At 44.4% G+C, this 24,814-nt stretch overlaps 3 protein-coding genes across 3 annotated transcripts; all 3 read left to right on the top strand.

Annotated features, from left to right (window-relative positions):
* Positions 1-746: 746 nt before the first annotated feature.
* LOC112121369 (olfactory receptor 1019-like) lies at positions 747-1,685 on the top strand. The gene has a single exon (XM_024220387.2). The coding sequence runs from the start codon at positions 747-749 to the stop codon at positions 1,683-1,685; it is 939 nt and encodes a 312-aa protein (XP_024076155.2).
* A 10,965-nt stretch (positions 1,686-12,650) lies between these two features.
* Positions 12,651-13,595, top strand: LOC113407881 (olfactory receptor 5W2-like). The gene has a single exon (XM_026658623.1). The coding sequence runs from the start codon at positions 12,657-12,659 to the stop codon at positions 13,593-13,595; it is 939 nt and encodes a 312-aa protein (XP_026514408.1). The 5' UTR covers positions 12,651-12,656.
* A 7,591-nt stretch (positions 13,596-21,186) lies between these two features.
* Positions 21,187-22,874, top strand: LOC112125499 (olfactory receptor 8U9-like). Its single transcript, XM_024223901.1, has 2 exons — positions 21,187-21,202; positions 21,931-22,874. The coding sequence occupies exons 1-2, from the start codon at positions 21,187-21,189 to the stop codon at positions 22,872-22,874; spliced, it is 960 nt and encodes a 319-aa protein (XP_024079669.1).
* The last annotated feature ends 1,940 nt before the right edge of the window (positions 22,875-24,814 follow it).

Here is a 24,814-nt window from a genome sequence, read left to right as displayed (position 1 = left end):
TGGCAGTTTCTATTGATGGGGAAATGCCACCACATCTCTCACTCTCTTCTCAGCAGGTACGTGCTATTGTCCTGAATTACAGTCACACTGTAGACACTATGGTGATCAGCAGGTATTGAATTCAAGACCTAAAGCACTTAATGCCTCAGTCCCAACTCCTACCCCTTCAGCTAAAGGAGCGACCTCCTTGCTTGGAAAAAATAGGCAACTACATAGTCACCGAAGCCAGTGCTTTCCATTATGTCTCTGGGTTTTCATACAGGCTAACGTAAATGCCAAAAAGCTTAATTTGCACTGTAAGCAAGACTTACCCCAAACCGACATGCCAAGGCACAGAGCTCCCCTTGCCCAAAGAGGGTAAAAAGATTGAGACTCCTTTACTCTCCCCCCTTTTTGATCTTATAAATAATCTCCTCACACTGAAACAATTTTCACCATAATTCTCTTACAGCAGAGTCACAAGTCACTATGTGCTGCTCAGATAAGTGAGCAGGAGTGTACGTCTCTGGGGCATGATTAACCTGTGTGTCATTGTATTTACGCAGTGTCTATTTTATCAAAGAACTGGAATGACCAGCTGTGAACATCTGGCTCTGTGGACTAAGCCCTTCCCTGAGCGGCTCCTGTGTCCATTGAGAAACTGATCTCCATTTACCTTCACTTACTTCATTAAAGAGAAGGGACAGGTTTTCCGCACCATCCACCTGCCCACATCTCTGTAGCTGTCTGAGCTCTGTTCAGAGGAGATGGAAAAGGGAAATCACTCGGAGGCGACTGAGTTCATTCTCTCAGGACTGACAGATCATCCGGAGCTGCAGGTTCCCCTGTTTGTGGTGTTCCTACTGATTTATGGTATCACCCTGGTGGGGAATGGGGGGATGATCTTGTTAATCAAGATTGATCCCCCACTCCACACCCCCATGTACTTTTTCCTCAGTAATTTGTCTTTCTGTGACCTTTGCTTTTCCTCGATAATTTCCCCTAAGATGCTGCTGAATTTCTTATCCCAGAGGAAAAGCATTTCTTACACTGCCTGCGTTGTGCAAATGTATCTCTTTTACGCTTTTTCAGATGTTGAGTGCCTCTTGCTGGCTGTGATGGCGTATGACTGTTATGTGGCCATCTGTAACCCGCTGCTCTATACAGTCACCATGTCCAGACAGTTTTGTAAACAGCTAGTGGCAGGGGTGTACGCTGTGGGATTGGTGGATTCAATGATATACGCGTGTTTTACATTTTGGCTGTCATTCTGCAGCTCCAACATCATCAATCATTTCTTCTGTGACATCCCCCCACTGTTGGCGCTCTCCTGTTCTGACACCCGCATCAATGAGATTGTGATGTTTACTTTAGCGTGCTGCATTATAGTGAGCAGCCTTGTGATTGTCCTCCTCTCCTATGTCTATATCACCTCCACCATCCTGCAGATCCGCTCCGCCGAGGGGCAGCACAAAGCCTTCTCCACCTGCACTTTCCACTTAACCGCCGTGGTCCTTCTTTTTGGCACCCTCCTCTTCATGTATTTACGTCCCACCTCCAGCTATTCCATGGACACAGACAAAGTGGCCTCAGTGTTTTACACGCTGGTGATCCCCATGTTAAACCCCCTCATATACAGCCTGAGGAACACGGAGGTGAAGGACGCCCTGAGGAAAGCAATGAATAAACTCCTAATCAATTCTTGAAGCTGTTAAACTCAGTACTGGTTTAGTGATGGGGAGTGGAAACAGGTGAATTCAATTCCCAGCCCATTGCAATGTAATTTTGAAGAGCCAATGGCAGTATTGTTCATTATTCTATTGTTATTATTATTAATTTGTTTGCATTCCAACAAGGTCTGTAGGCCCCAACTGAGAGTAGTGGACAAATCACGGGAAGAATCACAGGTCCAGAAAGAGAGAATGATTTTATAAGCTGGTGGCTAAGGGCATCCCCACCTAGAGGGTGAGATGCTCAACTTCACGTCTCTGTTCCAATGGCTATTTAATTAGTTATCCACAGTAGAACAACTTTGAAAGAAGAGATTGAGAGGAACCCAGACTGGAATAGCACATCATTTAGGGGCATATCCATGTGCATAGTGTGACAGATTTGGTCACAGAGACTGTCACCAGATGTGCTGAAATTACCTCTGATCCTGTTTTCCCTGCCAGCCTGGGCCTCCAGAACCCTGCCTTATTGAGCCAGACATGCTAGCCTGCTGCAACACAGCCAAAGGGTCTGGGCCACACCCCCAAAACTGCAGAATTAGACTGAAACCAGCTCAGCAGGATACATGTCTCCAGCATGCAGACACGTAGCTCCCAATGGGATCTAAACCCCAAATAAATCCATTTTACTCTGTATAAAGCTTATACAGGGTAAAATGATAAATGTTTGCCCTCTATATCACTGCAAGAGAGCTATGCACAAATGTTTGCCCCCCCCATTACAATTACTTACACTGAGTTTATAAATAAACAAAAGTGATTTTATTAAGTATAAAAAGTAGGATTTAAGTGGTTTTAAGTAGTAACAGACAGAACAAAGTAAGTCACAAAGCAAAATAAAACAAAACACGCAAGGCTAAGCTTAATACACCCAGAAATCAGTTACAAATGTAAACTTCTCACTCCAGTTATTACTTCAGGTAAAATCCTTTTCAGGTCCAATGCCTTTTCTGACCTGGGTCAAGCCTGTTCTCACCCACCTCCTTGGTTACAGTTCTTTTGTTTCCAGGTGCTTGCAGGTATGTTTGGGGGGGGGGGAGGCCGTCACTTCAGCCAGCTGAAGACACTCATTGTTTGCCTTCCCCACTTTATATAGAACATCCCTTTGTTTGGAATTCCACCCCCTCTGGAAAAGTACCAGCTTCAAGATGGATTTCAGTATCAGGTGACATGGTTACATGTCACTGTAAGACGCCAGTGTGACGTTGCACCTCATAAGGCTTTATGGAAATATGCTTATGAATGTAAATATGACATGACTGGAATATGTTTTATGCTAGATATGCCATGTAACATATGTCAGCAAAGGTTATGTTCTACTGAATACATTCCTCCTATTTGCATGAATGTATCATTTTTGTATTCAAAGTTATGAATATTGGCTATGTACTTGTTTAATTTTAAATACCCTCAGTGAAGGAGTTGGTCAGCTTCCTGAGAAAAAACTATTCTCAGTAAGTGCCCCATTAAGAACCACTTAAGCCAACAATAAACTTGGGGATGCCAATCCGCATCTGAGCTTTCCCAGGAATGTGGCTTGGCTGGTAAAGAACTCAGTCATGCATGGACATGTGACTCCAAAACTCCATTTTGTAGCTGGGATTCTATGCAGGGACAGGGAGGGATGTCCGCCCCAAAGGATACCTTAAAGAAACTGGAACAAAGGACAGTAACCACAGGGGATGTGAGTGATTGCTGGACTCAGACTAGAAGGAGACTAGTCTGTAAAAGAAAGCTTACTAGAACACCACTGAGGGTGAGTTTTTATCTGTATTCAGTTTTCTTACTGTATTAGGCATAGACTTGCATGTTCTATTTTATTTTGCTTGGTAATTCACTTTGTTCTGTCTGTTACTACTTGGAACCACTTAAATCCTACTTTCTGTATTTAATAAAAATCACTTTTTACTTATTATTTAACCCAGAGGATGTATTAATACCGGGGGGGGGGGGCCAAACAGCTGTGTAAATCTATCTATAAGTGTTATAGATGGTGACCAATTCAAGAGTTTACCAGGGTCTAAAACGGATTTATTTGGGGTTTGGACCCCATTGGGAGTTGGGCATCTGAGGGCAGGTCTTCACTACGGGGGGAGGGGGGGGTCGATTTAAGATAAGCAAATTCAGCTACGTGAATAGCGTAGCTGAATTCGTCCTATCGGAGCCGACTTACCCCGCTGTAAGGACGGCGGCAAAATCGACCTCCGTGGCTTCCCGTCGACGGCGCTTACTCCCACCTCCACTGGTGGAGTAAGAGCATCGATTCGGGGATCGATTGTCGCATCCCAATGAAACGCGATAATTCGATCCCCGAGAGGTCGATTTCTACCCGCCGATTCAGGCGGATAGTATAGACCTAGCCTGAGTGTTAGAGACAAGAACACTTTTTAAGCTGCTTTCAGTTAAGCCTTCAGCTTGTGGGGGACGTGGTTCAGACCTGGATCTGTGTTTGTAGCCGGCAAGTGTGTCTGGCACAACCAGGCAGGGTTCTGGAGTCCCACATTAGCAGGTAAAGCTGGGGCAGAAGTAGTCTTGGCACATCAGTTGGCAGCCCCAAGGGGGTTTCTGTGATCCAACCAGTCATATTCTTCCTGGATTGGCCCACAGGTACAAAGGAAGGCTTGCAGGTTAACAGAGCCATTTGCAGTTCATTGATTCTGAAACACCCTTAATGGCCTCCACTTAATATGTCTACATCAGTGATACACGTTTATATCTTATTCTCCTAACTCCAGACATAGAACTAATACATGTAAAGAAATGGGATGAACACACTTAGTAGACTATAACCTTTATAATGGTATGTTACATGGGGCACTTAGCATAAAGCATATTTCAGTTATGTCATATTCAGAAACATATTTTCATAAAGCATATGGAGTGCAATGTCACACATAGCTTTGCCCAGCACTGGACAGAAGGGGGAATTGAACCTGGATCTCCCACCTCACAGGTGAACACCCCAACTATTGGGCTAAAAATTACAAGGGGAAGGACCCCCGGCACCTGAATCCTCCCCCCGCACACACACATTGTTCTGGGACAAAGCTATTAGGAGTATTTGTAACACATATGTGAATAGTTTCAGATCAATCCAAACGGTATTGTTTTTGACAATAAATTATTAGTCCAGAAGAAATTCACCCATTTCTAGACACCGTTTCGTTGCAACACTGGGAAATTACTTAAGGAGACATTTGGAGAGGAGACCAACAAATAAAGTGGAATACATTCACCTCAGTTTTGTATCATATTAAAATTCCTCATGTGAGAGACAGCTATCCAGGCCAGCTGATTCTCTGGCCCTCGGTGTTCCATTTCCACAAGGAGAGACACAGTAATAACATTAATTGCATGTGCTGTGCACACCTGTTGTCCTGGGAGCAAAGATGCTCCAGGGAGTAAATCTCAAAGTCATCAAAGCCAAATTTAACCTCTGCCACCCAAGGACGCAGCTACAGAGGTATTAACTTTAACATTGGTGGGGTTAGCAAACAGGGAAGGATTCGACTGTATGTCTGATTTTAGGGTTCTGAGCAGGTACTGCTTCCGTCCTCAACTCATTGTAAGTGAAGGAAGGAAAAACAAAGAGATACCACCAAGTCATGGGCAAACAAGTCAGTTTCAGAGCTTTTTGGCCTTTAATTAAAATGACAGTGAGCCATTCATGGGAGGGGAAGGAAGGCATTATCCTGAGAGGAGAAATTTCAACTTTTCTGAACATATTTACCTATCAAAAGAGGGAAAGAGCTTTACCAAGGGAGGGAGAAGAGTGACTAGAAAAGGAGAGAAAAATAGTTTTAATAGGAAGGGGGGAAACTCTCCCATCGATTCAGGGAATGTCTATACTAAGGCCATTACATTGACTCGGCTATGGTGTGCAGCAGCTCCATAGTGGAGATGCTTTCCACATTGATGGAAGGGTTTTTCCTTCGATGTAGTTAATCCATGTCTCCGAGAGGCAGTAGCTACGTCAACGGAAGAATTACACTGAGGGTCGGTAGAAGCTAACTGCATTGCACAGATTCTGAAAAGTTTCCCTGCCCAGTGTCCCTTAGTTTCCCCTTCCACACAGCAGCCTATAAATTATAGGAAATAAATAAAATTAAGAAAAGAATCAGGAGGGAGCTGGCATGCTCGGAGATATTTTGTAGTAGCATCTGCAGAGATGCTGCAGAGATCTTCTGTGTTAACCACTAGTTTGGGGATTATCCTCCTTTTTGCAGCCTGCCCTGACCTTGGCATTTTCACTGAGGACTGCCCCAGGCACCTCCGGGTCACAGGAGGCAGGGAAGCCAGGAAAAGCTGTTACGAGCATGACTCCTAGAGGAAGTAGTGGCATAGTGTTTCCTGGGCACTGACCTGGAGTGACAGACATGGGAGTTTCTGAATACAGAGATTGCTGGCTGTTGGTTGTTTCTACTGGTGTTCAGGGAATCAGGACTTTGTCTCCATTCTTTGAAAACCCTCCCCCACAGATTATACCAAAGAATATAGCTGACTTGTATCATCAATTATCCTCCTAATACAATCAACCCTGCAATGCCTCACAGCTTGGCACCACTTAGGAGAAGGGGGCACCGACATGCCCTGGAGCACTGATAATACCAGCCAAGCCTGCACACCCGTGGGGGGTAATTTCTGCTACCATAGTGTCAAAGTTAGACTCAGGACTCACAGTTTGTCAGACCACTCTGTTTTATTAGCACAGCGCTCTGCTAATAACACCCAGATAATATGAGCACCATCCAAGACCCACACTACCTTATTTTATACAGATAAAAAGGGTGTGAACTTAACAAGAGGACAAAGAAAGCAGAACTGGCAAGTTTACCCTAGGCTAGACATACATATTCAATTTTCTTACTAACTTTTACAGATCTCCGGCTGATGTTCCACCATTAGCTTAAGTGGACTCGTTGTTTATGCCTTAATGTTCCTTTTCCTGACACCTGTATTTCAGCATTCCTTATTTCTGCTTCAAGGTACATACAGCATTTCTTTAATCCATTGTATTTTTACAATATAATTCATTCTACTTTCACAATAGTGAGGAAGGGAAGAGTCATCACTGGGCCTGCCATTGATTTCCTTGGGGATAAGTGATGACCACGATATCCTTGTGTTACCTCAAAGGGGAGCCAAGTTAACTCTAGATGTATAGTGGTCTAGGTATTGAGATGTAAAAAACAAGCCCCTTTTACTCAGAAGAGCAGACCCGCCCTCTGCCGTGTCTGTTACTGGTGGACTGGTGCACAGACCTCCCTCCCTCTTCCTTATGTGTAGTGCAAATAGTAAAAACTGACAATAGGTAAAGGTAAAAAGAACAGGTAAGTGTATTGGGGGATAAATTTACAAATCAGGGAAGGGGTAATTGTGATATAAGCAGTAACTAGATAAACAATACAAAAAAACCCAGTGAAACAGCAGCTTTAAAACAGGAGCATGAAGCTCAGGCCCAAAACAAAAATCACCTTGGCAATAACACATATAAACCCCCAACTGAGAGAACCCCATTTATCTCACTATTTTGTCAGCTCGTCTATGCCAGCGGTGAAGTCCAGGATCTTCACTCGTTGGGTAATTGGAACCCGCAGAGGAGGAGCACTGGAGAGTCCCTTGATGTCTCAGGGTGGAAGAAGCGACCAAAACCCTCTGGTGATGTTGCACCCAGGAAGAGGAGCAGGTAAGATGGAACGTCTTCGTCCCTTGCTCTTCACGTCAGGAACGGTGGTGCCCTTCAACGATGCACTGGTGCTGCGAAGGCCTCAACTGCGCACGCACGGTCACTGGGATGGACTGCGAAACTTGTCAGTGAGTTCAGTCCCTTTATGCCTTTAGTGGTGGGAGAATATGGTACAGTCCCAGCAAAGGCGGGAAACAGTCTGAGGTAAAATTGCCCTTGGAGTTGCCAGTGGCGGGAAAAACCAGTTGGATTCAGTTATGACTGGGCCATGATAACATAACCTGGGGACCCAGCTGTGGAGGGGACCCAGCAGGAGTTAACATGGATTAGAATCTTGTTTACGTCTGGTCTGGTCTCTGTGAAGTTTGGATCTACCTCCACATCCCAGACAGTTCATGAAAAAGGCCTTCAAAGGGGACCTAGGACAGGGGACAAATTTAGCAGACCCAGTGCTCCTGACAAGTGATTTGTTTGGTGAGAGGCATTGGCAACCATTAAGGCCAGACCTTTGCTATCTGGTATAGTTTTGGCTCTTCAAAGTACTCCCATTGACTCATAAGTAGCAAGCAGCACTAGGTTTGGTGGAGGTGCTAGGTGTTTTGTAGGATAAAGACCTTATTTGCAAGCTCTTTGAAATAGGGATCTCTCTGCAAACTCCAAAGCCATGTGTTAATGTCCTGCAGGGCGTGTAAAAACGTAATGAGTCAGTCTACTCCGAATTTTTAACTTGGTGACACACACAATGAGAAACCAGGAGAACTTTGTCTGTTTCTACAGGGCTCTTTTGCGCTTGCACTGCGTGGGCCCTAAACACTCATTTAAAATACCCATCACCAACCACTTGATGTTTTATTTCCCTTTGAATTTTCAGTGTTGTCACTTGTTTCTGTGGCCAGGTCTACACTACCGCGGTAGTTCGACAGCTGGCAATCGAACTTCCGGGTTCGATTTATCACGTCTGGTCTGGACGCGATAAGTCGAACCAGGAAGTGCTCGCCGTCGACTGCGGTACTCCACCTCAGCGAGAGGAGTACCGCAGAGTCGACGGGGGAGCCTGCCTGCCGCGTGTGGACCGCGTCTGAACCGCGGTAAATTCGAACTAAGGTATGTCGACTTCAGCTACGTTATTCACGTAGCTGAAGTTGCGTACCTTAGATCGAATTGGGGTGTTAGTGTAGACCAGGCCTGTGTGGCTTTGTTTTGCTGTCTGTGACGCTTTATTACTTATTTTTACTGTTCTGTGTGTGTGAAGTATTAATCAAATTAAGAGTTGACATTCCTGAGAAATTGTATAATCCCGAGTGAATGCCTTTTACTCTCCTTTCCAGTATCAGAAACTATTGTATTAATATTTGTGGTGAGAGCATTTCTAGTTGACTCATAGATATATTTAGCATCTTAAAGCTGAGCTCTGTGTGCAGATAATATGCATGCACAGGGGATGGTTTTGTGAACGGCAGAAGTCCGTAGCATGCTAGTGTTTTGGCAGATGCTTCGTTTTTTTGAGAGCAGTTTCCCCTGAAGATATTGTGGTCTATGGTAGGAGTAGGTTTTTTAATTGGGCCTCTGGTGTATATTTGTATGCTTTCACTTAATGACCATAATGACTTTGATTTATTTATATACTTGTTTTCAGTACACCACATTTTGCTGTGTTTACTAGCTTGAGTTGTTAGAAAGGATGATAAAATACATGTACTCCAAGGGCAGTGTTAATTTTCTCTTTTTTTTTTATTTCATATTACATAAGCATCTTCAGAGGTGCACCTTGTTAATTATCGCTTGTTTTAATATTCTTTCTTCTTCTTCCATACTCATGAACTTTTAAAAATATATATGATATCTAGGTTTAGTATGCACAATAAATTACCTCGATATTGGTGCTGCACATAATAACATTCTGTCTGCACATGGATGAAAAAAATTAGAGGGAACATTGGTCATTTCTAGCTTTACAGAGAAACACCAAATTAACAATGGAGGGCACATGGCTGTGGTCTCCTCCTGAGCTCCTCTGATCATCATGTGGTCTCCATCAAGCACAATGCGTGAACCTATCCTTCCTACTTTGGGGAGTAACCTAGCAAGGGAAGGACATAGGATACCATAGTGATTGGCATCCGATAGACAGATAGATAGATAGATAGATAGATCGATAGATAGATGATCTGTAGTACTCTTACATGTCTTATAGCTTTTACATTTCACCTATTGGGGTCAGGTCAATGAGGTGATTCTGAAACAATTAGTACGTTTCAGCTGTATCTAACTTTCTGATTCCAGACTTGTTGATATGGCTGGTTGGAAATTTTTCTTGAGAAGTTTTTTTGATGGGAAATTGGATTTTCAATTCAACTATTTTTTCCCTGAAATTATCGTTTTCCTGGAAATTATAAGATTTCCGTCAAAAAGGCCAAACATCATGCCTCCCTAAACCATGGCTGTGGGACTCTGGTGACCATCATGCATCATGGGGGATGTATTCCAGCCTGGGAGCCTGGTCCATGGAAGAGATTGGTGGTGTGTGGTATCTGATGTACCCCCGTGGTATTTCCAAGCTGAAATGTTAAGTTTTCAGTCAAAAGCTTTCAGTCTCCACAAACAAATCCCCTTTGTGGATCATCTCTAAGCAGCACCAGGCTTGCTCTGAAAGCAGGAGAATGAAATCTTCCCCAACCTCATACTCTGTAAATTGCATCATTTAATAACACAGTAGAAAAGAGTGGGCCGAATTAATCCCCAGGGCATGAGTTACACCAACGGTGGCTTTTCTTCACTGAGCACATTAATTAGGTGTTGTGTCTCTCTGAGCTCAGGTATTCCCAGTTGCTTCAGGGATCATGTCCCATAAATCACAAATCTCACTGTCAAACTTCCTGAATGCTCCAAACTGGCAGACTCTGACGATGAGGAAACGCCAACACATCTCTCTCTCTCTCTCTTCTCAGCAGGTACATGCGATTGCCCAGTATCTGAGTCACACACACATACAGACATCATGGTGATCAGTGTCTGTTACAGCTGTCCCCCTGCTGCATTCGTTTTTCCCCTCTCCTTTCTGTTTGTGCTGAGTGGCCGCCCCCCCCGCCCCCCCGGCCATGGAACTGACCAAAGTCACAGCCTGGCCCTGCTCATGGACAAGGCTTGTGCAGACTGACTGGAGCCATTGCTCTGCTCAGGGAGGGGGGGGGCTTTTCGCTCCTTTGTCTAGCTTCTTTGTTCGGACCCGGCTCGGTGCAGGGTGCTCTGCCCAGGTATGCAAGACCTAAGGTGGCCACATAGCTGAGCATATGAGTCATACCTGTGACTCAGAACTTGCCCAGACATGTCCTGTGCCTACCTGCAGTTTTTCCCTGCCTTCTCTCCTCCCCTGAATTAAGGGGAACCAATCAGAGTTACTGGCGGGAAACTGCCTGAGTTTGCCCTTAAAACCAGACGTTTTCTGATCAGACCCCCGGAGAAGGTCCTTGCTTTGCCACCTGGTCTGATCAGCTAGGGGTCTTTGGGGGGGCCCTCTCCCTGCTCTCGTTTGTTTTTGAGCGTACCCCTGTTTTTAAACTCCCCTCCCATGAACAACGAATTTGTGCCTGGAGATCTCCTGATTTTTGTAAGCGAATCGAGTCCTCTCTGCGTCCTCTGATGCTGAAACTGCTGTTCCTGCTGCTGCTTTGGGGATTGGTAAGGAAAAACCTCTTGCACACACCCCTTGTTCTAGCTGCTGGCTTTCTTTCCCCAGCAGGCAGACCCAAGCTAACTCCTTGGTCTGTATCTGTAATCTGCTTCTAGCTCCGCAGCGCCTTTGCTACTAGAAATAAGCCTGCTTGTAGCCACCACTAGTTAAGCCCCCCCCCTTGGAGCTGTATCCTGGGCGCACACCACTCTGCCCTCTGGAACTACCCCTAGTATAAGGTGCACCCATTAGGTTAGGTTTAGCCTGTAGTCTAGATAAATTGTAATTTCATTTTGCATAGCTGTGGTTAAGTTAGATTTAGAAAATTGCTTACATTGTACTCTGTAAGTTAGGCTTAAAGAATTGTTGCATTGTGTTTTGTTACTTGCTAATTTGTGTAGTCTTGGTTAAGTTACATCATAGATAAGATTTTGCTGTGTTCTGTGTAATTGTCTCTCTGCTGTTTAAACTTGCAGCCTGTCTGCTCTCTGTGTGTGTCTCTCTCTTTCTCTTAATCCCTTCCCCCACGTGCTCACCCCGCTCCTACTGCTGCCAAACCTCAATTGTATTACTGAAGTCTAGCATAAACCCCCATTGGTTACCCTTTTTCTCTCTAACACCCCTCACATTTTACATTTACACCACTGTGACACATTTTTACCTAGAGTTGTTGGTTATTTAACACATTTTACCCATACTGTTAGTTGGTTATATGCTTCTGTGACACACCCTTTACATAGAAATTGTTAGCTACCTGTTACATTTCTACTTCAGTGTTAATTGGTTACCAACTGTATTGTACCCCACTGTATTGTACCCCACTATTGAAACCCCTTATCCTATTTACTAAAAGAAACCCCTCCCCAATTGTCTACCTTAACAAACCCCGTACCCCTCACTATTGAATTTTCCCTGTTTTTGCATTTCCTTAATAAAGTTTATTTTGCACCCCACCAGTGCAGTAGTTGTCCCCCAAGATCCCCTACCTGCTGGCAGGGTCAATCAGCAGGTATTGAATTCAAGACCTCCAGCACTAAAAGCCTCAGCCCCAACTCCTACCCCTTCAGCTAAAGGAGCGACCTCCTTGCTTGGAAAAAATAGGCAATTACATAGTCACTGAAGCCAGTGCTTTCCATTATGTCTCTGGGTTTTCATACAGGCTAAAGCAAATGCCAAAAAGCTTAATTAGCACAGTAAGCAACTTTACCCCAACCCGACACTCCTTTACTCTCACCCCTTCTTTAGCTAACAAATAATCTCTTCAGACTGAGATGGTTTTTACCCTGATTCTCTTACAGCAGAGTCACAAGTCACTTGCTGCTCAGATAAGTGAACAGGAGTGTTCCTCTGTGGGGCGTGATTAACCTGTGTGTCACTGTATTTATGCAGTGTGTATTTTATCGAACAACTGAAATGACCAGCTGTGAACATCTGGCTCTGTGGACTAAGCCCTTGCCTGAGCGGGTACTGATGTCCATTGAGAAACTGACCTCCATTTATCTTCACTTATTTAATTACAGAGAAGAGACAGGTTTTCCGCACCATCCACCTGCCCACATCTCTGTAGCTGCCTGATCGCTGTTCAGAGGAGATGGAAAAGGGAAATCACTCAGAGGCGACTGAGTTCATTCTCTCAGGACTGACAGATCGTGTGGAGCTGCAGGTCCCCCTGTTTCTGGTGTTCCTACTGATTTATGGTATCACCCTGGTGGGGAATGGGGGAATGATCTTGTTAATCACGATTGATCCCCGACTCCACACCCCCATGTACTTTTTCCTCAGTAATTTGTCTTTCTGTGACCTTTGCTATTCCTCGATAGTTTCCCCTAAGATGCTGCTGAATTTCTTAGCCGAGAGGAAAAGCATTTCTTACACTGCCTGTGCTGTGCAACTGTATCTCACTGTCGTTTTTGCAGATGTTGAGTGCTTCTTGCTGGCTGTGATGGCGTATGATCGTTATGTGGCCATCTGTAACCCGCTGCTCTATACAGTCACCATGTCCAGGCAGCTTTGTAAACAGCTGGTGGCTGGGGTGTACGCTGTGGGGGTGGTGGATTCAATGATATATACATGTTTTACATTTCGGCTGTCATTCTGCAGCTCCAACATCATCAATCATTTCTTCTGTGACATCCCCCCACTGTTGGCGCTCTCCTGCTCTGACACCCGCATCAATGAGATTGTGATGTTTACTTTAGTGTGCTGCATTATAATCAGCAGCCTTGTGACTGTCCTCCTCTCCTATGTCTATATCACCTCCACCATCCTGCAGATCCGCTCCGCCGAGGGGCGGCGCAAAGCCTTCTCCACCTGCACTTTCCACTTGACTTCAGTGGTCCTTCTTTTTGGCACCCTCCTCTTCATGTATTTACGTCCCACCTCCAGCTATTCCATGGACACGGACAAAGTGGCCTCAGTGTTTTACACGCTGGTGATCCCCATGTTGAACCCCCTCATCTACAGCCTGAGGAACACGGAGGTGAAAGATGCCCTGAGGAAAGCAATGAATAAACTCCTAACCAATTCTTGAATGTGTTCAACTCAGTACTGGTTTAGTGATGGGGAGTGGAAACAGGTGAATTCAATTCCCATCCCATTGCAATGTAATTTCTCAGAGCCCATGGTCGTATTGTTCATTATTGTATTGTTATTATTATTAATTTGTTTGTATTGTTACGAGGTCTGCAGGCCCCAACTGAGAGCAGTGGACAAATCATGGGAAGAATCGCAGGTCCAGAAAGAGAGAATGATTTTATAAGCTGGTGGCTAGGGGCATCCCCACCTAGAGGGTGAGATTCTCAACTTCACATCTCTGTTCCAATGGCTATTTAATTAGTTATCCACAGTAGAACAACTTTTAAAGGAGTGATTGAGAGAAATCCAGACTGGAATAGCACATCATTCAGGGGCATATCCCTGTGTGACAGGTTTGGTCTCAGAGACCCCTAATGGGACTGTCACCTGATGTGCTGAAATTACCTCTGATCCTGTTTTCCCTGCCAGCCTGGGCCTCCAGAACCCTGCCTTGTTGAGCCAGACATGCTAGCCTGCCGCAACACAATGAAAGGGTCTGGGCCACGGCCTGAAAGCTGCAGATCTAGACTGAAACCAGCTCACCAGGATACCTGTCTCCAGCACGCTGACACCCAGCTCCCAATGGGATCTATATCCCCAAATAAATCCATTTTACTCGGTATAAAGCTTATACAGGGTAAAATGATAAATGTAAAATGCCCTCTATATCACTGCAAGAGAGATATGCACAAATGTTTGCCCCCTCCTCCCCCCAGGGAACAATTACTTACACTGAGTGTATAAATAAACAAAAATGATTTTATTAAGTGTAAAAAGTCGGATTTAAGTGGTTTTAAGTAGTAACAGACACAACAAAGTAAGTCACAAAGCAAAATAAAACAAAACACCCTAGGCTAAGCTTAATACACTCAGAAATCAGTTACAAATGTTATCTTCTCAATTCAGTTGTTACTTCAGGTAAAATCCTTCTCAGGTCCGATGCCTTTTCTGACCTGGGTCCAGCCTGTTCTCACCCACCTCTTTGCTTACAGTCCTTCTGGAAAAGTACCAGCTTCAAGATGGATTTCAGTATCAGCTGACATTGTTACATGTCACCGAAAGACGCCAGTGTGACGTTGCACCCCATAAGTCTTTATGGAAATGTGCTTATGAATGTAAATATGACATGACTGGAATATGTTTTATGCTACTATGCCATGTAATGTATCTATGCAAAGGCTATGATCTACTGAATACATTCCTCCTATTTGTATGCATGTATCATTTTTGTATTCAAAGTTATGTATATTGGTTATGTACTTGTTTAATTTTAAATAGCCTCCGTGAAGCAGTTGGTAGCTACCTGAGAAAAGACTATTCTCAGTAAGTGGCCCGTCAAGAAACACTTAAGCCAACAATGAACTTGGAGACACCAATCCACATCTTAGCTTTCCCAGGAATGTGGCTTGGCTGGTGAGGAACTGAGTCACGCATGGCCATATGACTTGCCCATGTGACTCCAAAACTCCATCTTGGAGCTGGGATTCTACACAGGGGGAGAGAGGGGTGTCCACCCACAAGAGAAACTCTATTTAAACCCTTGGGAAACCCTCCATTTTGTCTTCAGCTGGTTCACGAGATATCCTTTGGGGGTGGAGCGGCTACCTGAAAGAAACTAGTAAAAAGGACAGTAACTACAGGGGGTGTGAGTGATTGCTGGATCCAGACGAGAAGGAGACTAGTCTGTAAAAGGGACAAAGCTATTAGGAGTATTTGTAACACTTTGTGAATAGTATCAGGTCAATCCAAACGGTATTGTTTTTGACAATAAATTATTAGTCCAGAAGAAATTCACCCATTCCTAGACACCTTTAAATAATTTCCCAGCATTGGAACACAAAGCGACATTTGGAGAGGTGACCAACAAATAAAGTGGAATACATTCACCTCAGTTTTGTATCATATTGAAAAGACATCACAGGAGAGACAGCGATACAGACCAGCTGATGCTCTGGCCCTCTGTGTTCCATTTCCATGAGGAAAGGCACGACAACAACATTAATTGCATGTCCTGTGCACACCTGTTGTCCTGGGAGCAAAAATGCTCCAGGGATCAAATCCCAAAGTCATCAAAGCCAAATTTAACCTCTGCTGCCCAAGGAAGCAGCTACAGAGTTTTTAAGGGTGACATTGGTGTGGTTAGCAAACAGGGAAAAATTCGTCTCTAAGTCTGATTTTAGGGTTCTGAGCAGGTACTGCTTCCGTCCTTCTCAACTCATCGTAAGTGAAGGGAGGAAAAACAAAGAGGGACCACCAAGTCATGGGCAAACAAGTCAGTTTCAGAGCACTTCAGCCTTTAATCGAAAAGACAGTGAGCCATTCATGGGAGGGGAAGGAAGGAATTATCCTGAGAGGAGAAATTTCAACTTTTCTGAACATGTTTACCTATCAAAAGAAGGAAAGAGCTTTACCAAGGGAGGGAGAAGAGTGACTGGAAAAGGAGAGAGAAATAGCTTTAATAGGAATGGGGAAAACTCTCCCATCGTTTCAGGGAATGTCTATACTAACGCCATTACATTGACTCAGCTATGGCGTGCAGCAGCACCATAGTGTAGATGCTTTCCACATTGATGGAAGGGTTTTCCCTTCGATGTAGTTAATCCAAGTCTCCGAGAGGCAGTAGCTCGGTCAATGGAAGAATTACACTGAGGGTCAGCACAAGCTAACTGTCTCGCACAGGGTGTGAAAAGTCCCCCCTCCCTCTGTTGATCTAATTTTTAAGCATAAACGAGGCCTCAGAGAAGTTGTCAACCAAAAAGGCCAGTTGGGAAATCCAGTCCTATCTCCCTGCCAGGGCAGCAGAATCCCCTTCGGTTCTTTTTGTTCAGGCTAGTTGGAAATATTCCAGCTGTCCCAGCTTCCCAGTAGAGATTATTCTGCATTCTGACTGAGCTCAGTGTCTGGCTGTGTCTGTGTAGTGGGCACTCTGTGTGTGTAGTGGGCACTGTGTGTGTGCGCGTTTGGTGTGCATTGTGCACTCTGTGTGTGCATGTGGTGGGGGGTACAGTGGAGCAGAATGTCAAGTCTAGGCAGGTGTGTGTCCCTTGCCTTCCCCAGTGCTCAGGCTGGTGTCCCCCCTCCTCCCAGTGCAGGGCTCCTTGTCAGGTCAAAGAATCATAGGACTGGAAGGGACCTCGAGAGCTCATCTAGTCCAGTCCCCTGCGCTCATGGCAGTTTGAAGTATTGTCTAGAACATCCCTGACAAGTGTTTGTCTAACCTGCTCTTAAAAGTCTCCAGTGGTGGAGATTCGACAACCTTCCTGGGCAAGTTATTCCAATACTTAGCCACCCTCACTGTTGGGATGTTTTTCCTAATACCTATATTATTATAGGTTTTTCCTATACCGCCCTTGCTGCAATTGAAGTCCATAGGTTCTTGCCCTATCTTCCCCTCCTCTCCCATTGTTTTGCAATTTTATTCCTAAACTCTGTGTGACAGGTTGGGTAACAGAAACCCCTTTGGGACTGCCACCGGACATGCCCTGACTACTTCTGAGAATGTTTTCCCTGCCAACTTGGGTCTTAAGTACCTTACCTTCTTTGAGCCAGACACGCTTGCCTGCTGCAAACACGGATCAAAGTCTGAAACACATCCCCCACAAGCTTCAGGCTTAACTGAAAACAGCTTAAGAAATATTCCTGTCTCTAACACTCAGATGCCCAGCTCCCAATGGGGTCCAAACCCCAAATAAATCTGTTTTACTCTGTATAAAGCTTATATAGGGTAAACTCATAAATTGGTCACCCGCTATAACACTGACAGAGAGATATGCACAACTGTATGCCTCCCCCCCCCCCAGGTATTAATACCTGGGTTAATTAATACTCTGGGTTAATTAATAAGTAAAAAGTGATTTTATTAAATACAAAAAGTAGGATTTAAGTGGCTCCAAGTAATAACAGACAGAACAAAGTGAATTACCAAACAACATAAAATAAAACACACAAGTCTAAGTCTAATACAGTAAAAACTATATGCAGGTAAATCTCACCCTCAGAGATGTTCCAATAAGCCTCTTTACAGACTAGACTTCCTCCTAGTCTGGGTCCAGCAATCACTCACACTCCTTTGTACCAGTTTCTTTCAGGCAGCTCCTTGGTGTGGAGAGGCTATCTTTTGTGCCAGCTGAAGGCAAAATGGAGGGTTTTCCACAGGGGCTTATATACTCTCTCTTGTGGGTCTTTCTCCTTCCCCTCTCCTATGCAGAATCCAGCTCCAAGATGGAGGTTTGGAGTCACATGGGCAAGTCACATGTCCATGCATAAATCAGTTCCTTGCAGGCCGACAAAACATTCCCTGGAAAGCTCAGATGTGGATTGGCGTCTCTCAAAGTTCATTGTTAGCTTAAGTGTTTCTTGATTGGGCACTTACTGAAAATAGTCTTTTCTCAAGAATCTGACTAACTGCTTCACTGAGGATACTTAAAATCAAACAAGTACCTAGCCAGTATTCATAACTTCAAATACAAAAATGATACATGAATGCAAATAGGAAGAATATATCCAGTAGATCATAACCTTTGCAGAGATATGTTACATGGGATATCGAGCATAAACCATATTCCAGTTATGTCATATTTACATTCATAAGCATATTTCTATAAAACATTATGGGTTGTAACGTCACACTCTGTTTCACGGACAATAAGTTATAGGAAATAAAGAAAATTAATAAAAGAATCGGGAGGGAGTTGGCATGCTCTGTGATATTTTGTAGCAGCATCTGCAGAGATGCTGCAGAGATCTTCAGTGTTAACCACCAGTTTGGGGAATATCCTCCTTTTTGCAGCCTGCCCTGACCTTGGCATTTTCAGTGAGGGCTGCCCCAGGCACTTCCGGGTCACAGAAGGCAGAGAAGCCAGGAGGAGGAGTTGTGAGCATGACTCCTGGAGGAAGTAGGGGCATAGTGTTTCCTGGGCACAGACCTGGAGTAACAGACTTGGGAGTTTCTGAATAAGGAGATTGCTGGCTGTTGGTTGTTTCTACTGGTGTTCAGGGAAGCAGGACTTTGCGTCCATTCTTTGTGACCCCTCCCCCACGGATTATACCAAAGAATAAGCTGACTTGTATCATCAATTTTTCCTCCTAATACAATCAATCCTGCCAGCCTCACAGATTGGCACCATTTAGGAGAAGGGGGCACCAACATGCCCCGGAGCACTGATAATACCAGCCAGGCCTGCACACCCATGGGGGATAATTTCGGCTACCATAGTGAACAAGGGAAGAGTCATCACTGGGCCTGCCATGGATCTCCTTCGGGGGAGGTGATGACCACAATGTCCTTGTGCATCTGCAGCCATGGATCAGTGCATGGGCTCATCCCTGTGGTGACGTCACCCTTTCATGTCAATCGAACACTACTGTCAGTCAACGTCACACCTTTAGTGTTCTTGGGTTATTTTCTAGGTTGGTGGCTGTGGCATACCAGGGTCCAACCCAGACTAATCAGCAGCTGTGTCACACCTGCCTGCAACCTGGCAATGCCTTGCTGAAGTGGCTTCCACCTGGGTCAGTCACAAACAACCGTCTAGCAGGCAAATCATACCCTGAGCATGTGTGTGTAACTGCAGCCTGGCCAAGAATAGTTGGGTTACACTCAGGCTCTCACCACCCTTGGTTATACTGCAGGGTGACCCCAAAACACTCCCCAGTCTGCGATTTCCCTCCAGAAATGTACGTCCTGTGCTGCCCAGTCCTCTCCTGGACAATACAAGTTACATTGTCCATTATTTCTTTAGTAGCACTAAAATGCATGCAATTTAGCTTCTCAAACACTTCTATTTAAATACACTGGATTAGATAAAACAATAAAACAAAGTTTATTGACTACCAAGATATTTTTTAAGTGAGTGCAAAAAAGGAGGCATAGAAGTCAAACATGGGTACAATAAAAATAAAGCTCCTTTGTCTTGACCCATAGATGAAGTAGCAAAAGACAAGATTAACAGCAAATCAATGGCGGATTTGCATAGAAGGCAGACATGGTTACAAGAAAAATAAAGCTAGAATGCAAATTGTGCCTAAATTAGCAAAAGTTTCCTCACCACATGCTTTCAGCAGTCTTATTGACGAAACTTCTTAGGTCAGCACCCCTCCTCCAGTCCAATGGCTGCTTCATTTATCCCTTCAGATGCAGTGAATCAATGGGGGGAGAGAGAGAGAGAGAGAGAGAGAGGTGCCTTGGGATGTCTGCCCCTTCTTTTTATAGTCCTAACCCCCCTTTGAGAAACATTTCCACCTGGTTACCGGAAGACAAAAGCTCTATGTAGAAGGATGTTCCCTGCTGCTTTTTCACCACCTTTTTTGGGCTTCCTTTGTTTCCCTTCCTGCTTGATGACTCTGGTTACTATTTAGATACAAAATTAAGCGGAGCACACATTTCTTTGTTTAAGACAGACCAGTTTGCCAGCCTCAGTTTGGAACATGTATTAATAACATGATACAGTGTAATCTTATATCTTCACACACATTATCGAAAAATATTGTATTAATATTTGCGATGAGAGCATGACTATTTCTAGTTGACTCATAGATCGATTTAGCATTCACAGCTGAGCTCTGTGTGCAAATAACATGCATGTAAGAGGGATAGTTTTGTGAACTACAGAAGTCCATAGCATACTGTGGTCTCCTCCTGAGCTCCTCTGGTCATCATGTGGTCTCTATCAAGCACAATGAGTGAACCTATCCTTCCTACGTTGGGGAGTGACCTAGCAAGGGAAGGACATAGAATACCATGGTGATTGGCATGCTATAAATAGCTAGATAATCTGGATTACTGTTACGTGTTTTACAGATTTTACATTCCACCTAATGGGGCCAGAACAAGGAGGTGATTCTGAAACCAGGAAAGACTGAGAAGATCTCTGCTAAATCTGCAAACAATGAGTATGTTTCCCCTGTATCTAACTTTCTGTTCCTTTGATTCCAAATTTGTTGCTAAAGCTGATTAGAAATTTTTCTTGTGAAGTTTTCTTGATGGGACATTGGATTTTCAATTCAACTAACTGTTTTCCCCTGGAAATTATAAGATTTCCATCAACATAACAAACTCCCCTCCTCCCTAAACCATTGCTGTGATGTTACAGGAAAATTCAGCAAGAGGAGAGACCATCATGCATCATCGGGGACGTAGTGCAGCCTGGGAGCCTTTACTATGTAAGAGATGGGTGGTGTGTGGTATCTGAGCCACACTTGTGGTATTTCCAATCTGAAATATTAAGTTTTTACCAAAAAGCTCTCAGTCTCCACAAACAAACCCCCTTTGTGGATCAGCTCTATTCAGTAACCAGCTTGCACTGATAACAGCAGAATGAAATATACCGCTAACCTCATACTCTGTAACTCTGGTAAAAATTGCATCATTTAGTAACACAGTAGGAAAGAGTGGGACTAATTAATCCCCAGGGCATGAATTACACCGAGGGTAGCTTTGGTTCACTGAATGCATTAATTTGGTGTTATGGCTCTCTGAGCTCAGGTATTCCCAGTTGCTTCAGGAATCATGCCCCACAGATCACACATCTCAGTATAAAACATCCCGAATGCTCCAAACTGGCAGTTTCGGTCAATGGAGAAAAACCACCACATCTCTCTCTCTCGTCTCAGCAGGTATGTGCTATTGTCCTGAATTACAGTCACACACATACGCGGACACCTTGGGGATCAGCAGGTATTGAATTCAAGACCTCCAGCACTAAAAGCCTCAGCCCCAACTCCTACCTCTTCAGCTACAGGAGCGACCTCCTTGGTTGGAAAAAATAGGCAATTACATAGTCACTGAAGCCAGTGCTTTCCAATATGTCTCTGGGTTTTCATACAGGCTAAAGTAAATGCCAAAAAGCTTAATTAGCACAGTAAGCAACTATACCCCAACCCGACATGCCAAGCCACAGAGCTCCCCTTGCCCAAAGAGGGTAGAAAGATTGAGACTCCCCTTTACTCTCACCCCTTCTTTAGCTAAGGAATAATCTCTTCAGACTGATTGTCTCACAGCAGAGCCACAAGTCACTGTTTTTTGTTTGGATTAGTGAACAGGAGTGTTTGTGTGTGGGGCATGATTAACCTGTGTGTCATTGTATTTGCACAGCATGTGCATTTTATCAAACACCCGGAGTGAGCAGCTGTGAACATCTGCCTCTGTTGACTAAGCCCTTCGCTGAGCGGGTACTGATGTCCAGTAAGAAATTGATCTCCGTTTATCTTCACTTACTTCATTACAGAGAAAGGACATGTTTTCCGCACCATCGATCTACCCACATCTCTGTAGCTGCCTGATCTCTGTTCAGAGGAGATGGAAAAGGGAAATCACTCGGAGGCGACTGAGTTCATTCTCTCAGGACTGACAGATCGTCCGGAGCTGCAGCTTCCCCTGTTTGTGCTGTTCCTACTGATTTATGGTATCACCCTGGTGGGGAATGGGGGGATGATCTTGTTAATAACGATTAATCCCCGACTCCACACCCCCATGTACTTTTTCCTCAGTAATTTGTCTTTCTGTGACCTCTGCTTTTCCTCGATAATTTCCCCTAAGATGCTGCTGAATTTCTTAGCTGAGAGGAAAAGCATTTCTTACACTGCCTGCACTGCACAAATGTCTCTATCTATCGCTTTTGCAGATGTTGAGTGCCTCTTGCTGGCTGTGATGGCGTATGACCGTTATGTGGCCATCTGCAACCCACTGCTCTATACGGTCACTATGTCCAGGGAACTTTGTAAAAAGCTGGTGGCTGGGGTGTACGCTGTGGGGGTGGTGGATTCAATGATAAACACTTGTTTTATACTACGGGTGTCATTCTGCAGCTCCAACATCATCAGTCATTTCTTCTGTGATATCCCCCCACTGTTGGCGCTCTCCTGTTCTGACACCCGCGTCAATGAGATAGTGATGTTTTCTTTTGCGTGCTGTGTTATACTGAGCAGCTTTGTGACTGTCCTCCTCTCCTATGTCTATATCACCTCCACCATCCTAAAGATCCGCTCTGCTGAAAGCCGGAGCAAAGCCTTTTCCACCTGCACTTTCCACTTGACTGCTGTGTTCCTGTTTTTTGGCACCCTCCTCTTCATGTATTTACGTCCCACCTCCAGCTATTCCATGGACACAGACAAAGTGGCCTCAGTGTTTTACACGCTGGTGATCCCCATGTTGAACCCCCTCATCTACAGCCTGAGGAACACGGAGGTGAAGGACGCCCTGAGGAAAGCAATGAATAAACTCCTAACCAATTTTTGAATCTGTTTAACTCAGTACTGGTTTAGTGGTGGGGAGTGGAAACAGGTGAATTCAATTCCCAGCCCATTACAAAATAATTTTGCAGAGTCCATGGGAGTATCGTTCATTATTATATTGTTATTATTAATTTGTTTGTATTTCAACAAGGTCTGCAGGCCCCAACTGAGATCAGTGGACAAAATACGGGAAACATCACAGGACCAGAAGAAATAATGATTTTGTAGACTGGTGGCTAGAGGCACCAACCTAGAGAGTGAGGTGCTCAACTTCACGTCTCTGTTCCAAGGGTTATTTAATTAGTTATCTGCAGTAGAACAACTTTGAAAGGAGAGATTGAGAGCAACCCAGACTGGAATAGCACAGCACTCAGGGGCTGGGATGCTTTCTGGAAATGCTGGAAACCCAAGTGCAGAGTGTGACAGGTTCGGTCACAGAGACCCCCATTGGGACTGTCAACTGATGTGCTGAAATAATCTCCTAGCCTGTTTTCCCTGCCAGCCTGGGCTTCCAGAACCCTGCCTTGCTGAGCCAGACATGCTAGCCAGCTGCAAAACACAGACCAAGGGTCTGGGCCACCTCCCCAAAACTGCAGATCTAGATTGAAACTAGCTCAGCAGGATACATGTCTCCATCACGCAGACACCAAGCTCCAAATGAGATCTAAACCCCAAACAAATCTGTTTTACTCTGTATAAAACTTATACTGGGTAAAATTATAAATGTTTGCCCTCTATATCACTGCAAGAGAGATATCCACAACTCTTCCCCCCCTTCCCCGCCGGTAACCATTACTTACACTGAGTTTATAAATAAACAAAAGTGATTTTATTAAGTATAAAAAGTAGGATTTAAATGGTTTTAAGTAGTAACAGACAGAACAAAGTAAATCACAAAGTAAAATAAAGCAAAACATGCAAGGCTAAGCTTAATACACCCGGAAATCAATTGCAAATATTAACTTCTCATCCCAGTTGTTACTTCACGTAAAATTCTTCTCAGGTCAGATACCTTTTTTGACCTGGGTCCAGCCTGTTCTCACCCACCCCTGTCGTTACAGTCCTTTTGATTCCAGGTACGTGCAGGTATCTCTGTGGGATGGGGAGGCCATCTCTTAAGCCAGCTGAAGACTGTCAGGGATGGTCTAGATAATACTTAGAACTGTCATGAGTGCAGGGGACTGGACTAGACGACCTCTCGAGGTCCCTTCCAGTCCTATGATTGTATGATCTCAAAAAGGGCCCTGCAATGCGGGAACTCCAGCCTGAGCACTGGGCAAGGCAAGAGAACACACCTGCCTACACTTGACATTCAGCTCCACTGTATCCCCCATCACACACACACACACACACACATACATAGTGCCCACTGCACACCAAACACACACACACACAAAGCATCCGCTATATACACACACACAGAAACCACTGTACACCAAACACACAAAGACTTCCCCACTTTATATAGAACATCCCTAAGTAGGAAAACCTTTTTTTTTGTACACACTTCAAGATGGATTTCAGTATACTGGTTTGTCCCACACATAGGCAGGAAGGCTTGCAGGTAAACAGAGCAATTTGCAGTTCATTGATTCTGAAGTACCCTTAATGGCCTCCTGTTAATATGTCTATATCAGTAATACAAGTTTATACCTTATTCTCCTAACTCCAGACAGAGACATAATCCATGTAAACAAATAGGATGAACACACTTAGTAGATTATAACCTTATAATGATATGTTACATGGGGCACTTAGCATAAAGCATGTTTCAGTTATGTCATATTCATAAGCATATTTTCATAAAACCTATGGAGTGCAATGTCACACATAGCTTTGCCCTGCACTGGACAGAATGGGGAATTGAATTTGGAGCTCCCACTTCACAGATGAACATCCCAACTACTGGGCTAAAATTACAAAGAGAAGGACCACCACTGCCTC

Source organism: Terrapene carolina, unplaced genomic scaffold (assembly GCF_002925995.2).
Source record: "Terrapene carolina triunguis isolate 2854851 unplaced genomic scaffold, T_m_triunguis-2.0 Scaffold487, whole genome shotgun sequence".
Taxonomy (NCBI): domain Eukaryota; kingdom Metazoa; phylum Chordata; order Testudines; family Emydidae; genus Terrapene; species Terrapene triunguis.
This window is presented reverse-complemented; position numbering and strand designations above follow the sequence as displayed.